Source organism: Centropristis striata, chromosome 20 (genome assembly GCF_030273125.1).
Source record: "Centropristis striata isolate RG_2023a ecotype Rhode Island chromosome 20, C.striata_1.0, whole genome shotgun sequence".
Taxonomy (NCBI): Eukaryota; Metazoa; Chordata; class Actinopteri; order Perciformes; family Serranidae; genus Centropristis; species Centropristis striata.
Window position 1 is genome coordinate 33118468 of NC_081536.1, and position 3217 is coordinate 33121684.

The 3217-nt window shown below is 39.2% G+C and overlaps 1 protein-coding gene across 1 annotated transcript; it reads left to right on the forward strand.

The window, feature by feature from the left end:
* Positions 1-340: 340 nt before the first annotated feature.
* LOC131993198 (G-protein coupled receptor 4-like) lies at positions 341-2597 on the forward strand. The gene is made up of 3 exons (XM_059358986.1): positions 341-634; positions 1661-1854; positions 1946-2597. The coding sequence occupies exons 1-3, from the start codon at positions 341-343 to the stop codon at positions 2595-2597; spliced, it is 1140 nt and encodes a 379-aa protein (XP_059214969.1).
* Positions 2598-3217: the final 620 nt, after the last annotated feature.

Genomic DNA, 3217 nt, shown 5'->3' on the forward strand with positions numbered 1-3217 from the left:
GTTTGTTGTAATATAAGGAAGACAAAAATAACTTTGTAAGAATCTCTAAACTGATAAAACATGAAACATTTTGAATTTAAAAGTCCATATAGCTAAAACATGCTTATATTTAAAAAGGAAAAGAAAATGATATCACTATTATCTTTTGCATTTTTCCAGGACATGATGACAACTGAGATCTGCAAAAGAGTTTGGTGTATGATTAATGAAGATGTGTTGTGTAACCCATGAGAATATGAATCAATTACTGTGAATAAACACATAAACAACACACAGATATGAAACAACATGCTGCCTTTCTATAACCTGATCTCTGAACCTTCAGGTTTCACTCTGAACAATGGACAACACACAGGACAACGGCCTCAACGACACAACCAGCAACTACTCTGGCGACAGCAACGATAACGACTACGCAACCCCCACACCCAGCAACTACTCTGACTACAGCTACCATTACGACTACACAACCCCCACACCCAGCAACTACTCCAGGAACGAGTACTGTTTTTCTCCTCTCCTTGGCTTGCACAGTTGTGATGCAGATGGATTCATCCAGGTTGTGTTGTCATGGCTCGTCCTTTCTATCGGCCTTCCTTTGACCCTCGGGGCCATCTATGGTCTCTATTCTCAGGTAAGAACATTATAACTGAGTTATTTATTTACTGTATGTGTCATGTCTCTGTGTCTCTGAGGGGTCTTGATCTGGTTGGTTTACAGGTCTCAGGGGTTTTTACCAGAATTATTGACTCTATAAATGAAATGTACACAAACCTGATTGGACCCTAAACACATGCAGTAACTCCATTCAGTCTTCTCTTAAACTCTAAAGACTAATGGCTCCATTTAACTTAAAGAAAACAAAAAATAATTTTCAGGTTGGTCAGATATTTGTTAAAGATTATTTGTGATTTTAATTGTTTAATAAAGGAAGGTGTGACAGTTTGTAGATATCAATAATCTTCAGAGGAAGAAGCCCACTGACCACCATGAGCTTAATGCTGTTGGTTTCTTGATGACTATAAAAATGATCTCCTGACTTTTTATTCAGCACCATCATGAGGTGAACCCTTCACCTGGACCGATGCTTTTGTTTACGACTAAATACCTGCAGAACTAATGACATCATCATCATCGTCTGTCAGTCAAACACATAAATAACAGGATGTCCTTCTCTTCTGTGTGCAATCCTCCATGAAATGCAAATGTACAGTAATGTGCAACACAGACGTGAGTCAAAGTTCAACTCCAGTCTGTGTGATAAATACAGCTCATGTTGTTTGGCTCAGAATGCTTCATATCTGTGTGTGAAAACATCTGGCCCTCAGTCTCTTACTGCAGTGATTGGCCCCAGTGTCAAATGTGATTTCTTCCACAGCACAACGGAGAGTTTGATGGAAAATGAATAAATGGCACTGACTTTTATTAATATTAATAATAATAAATAATAATAAATTCATACAAAGTGCTTTACAATGAGAACATAACATGACATAAAGAGACAGAAAATTATTGAGAAAGACGCAATAATGGAAAATAAGATAGAAAATAAAACTTGATAATAATAAAAAAATAACGTTGAAAATATTAAAATCAAAGATTAAATATTTGGGAGTTCAGAACATGTTTCAGCTGCTTGTTTCCTTTTGTTTTCCTGCAGGTGAGAAATGGTGAAGTTGCTCCGATCTACGTCATCAACCTTCTCATCTCTGACCTCATTCAGTTCTGCTACATGATCGCTGAGGTGGCACAGTTCCATTCTGACTACTGGGTGATATATCAGCTCCTCATCTTAATTTACGTCTACAGTCTGATGGTCAGTGTTGGCTTCATGGTGTGCATCGCTCTGGAAAGGTAGCTACCTGTCTATCCAATATGTGTGAAGCTTCAGTGTCTGATCATTGTATCTCTGTAGAACTCTGAAGCTGTCTGTCTTGTATTTCAGGTATTTGGTCGTCGTCCACCCACTGTGGTACCACTTCAGACGAACCATCAAGTCCTCTGTGCTGATCTGTGTCCTGGTCTGGATCATTCCTGCTGTCATCCTTTTTATTCCAATTATCTCTTATGATTTGAGGGTCGCTGTGGTTGTTCCCACCATCTTTTTCCTCCTTCCTCTCCCGCTGCTCATATTCTTCCTGATTGCGACCCTCAAAGCCCTGTATGCTTCCATCTCGGTCCCAAATGACGAAAAACGACGAATTGCAGGAATGTTGATCCTGGTGCTGCTGAATTACACGCTGCTGTTTCTGCCCAACATCATTATGTTGGTGTACTTGTCTGATGACCATTTCAAACGAAATAGATACGACCCACGTGTTGACCTTGACGACATAAATGGATACAACCCACATCTTCAACTTCTCTATGACCTGGTTCCTATGTTTGTTAAGTTGAGTCCTCTGGCAGACTTAGTTCTGTATATGTTGATGAGGAAAGGGACCATACGCCAGCTTTCAGCCTGTTTGTGTCGCTGCAGAACAGACAGCAATGAAATCAGCTCTGTAACTGTGAATGATGTCAACATGTCTACAGTCACTTCAAGTCAGCAGAGAAATATGGAGAGAGAAGGGGAGAGAACAGAAGGAGAACTATAGAAAAATAGAAAGAAAACAGACAGAGACAGATTCTATAATCTACTGATATGATTTACAGATTATAAGAAGCTTTGTCCTGACTGCTGTTGGGGTTTTCATACGCCTCGAACCTGAGCAGCACTTGAGCATCTCACGGTTCAAAAGTGTGTTTAGAATCAGAATTCTTCATAATGATCATAAATAATTATTAATTATAATAAATGATATGGCTTGATTTACTCTAAGGCACCTCTAGATGGGGCACCACTCTGTAAAACAGAGAGAAATGAGCCAATTCAACTAAATCAGTCTCATAAAGTTTCTAACCTATCAATTTGGAACTCTGATTAATAATCATAAAACCATAAAGATGGTGTAGGGGAGGACGGCCTTTTCCTGCCTTGGAGGACTAAATACTTTGTGCTTACTTTTAATTCTTCTTCAAAGCTGTAAGTCTGTAAAAAAAAAGTGATTTTAAAGTATAATGCATGTGATTTAATGTGCCAGATGGCTCCTGTTGCAATTGAAGCAGTTGAGAGACCTTCTGTCGTGATCTCTGGGCTGACTGCTGTTATAGAAAGCCTCACTAATCAAAACCTTGATGCACTGTGTTGGTGTGGCTATATTCGGATCGGCCACAA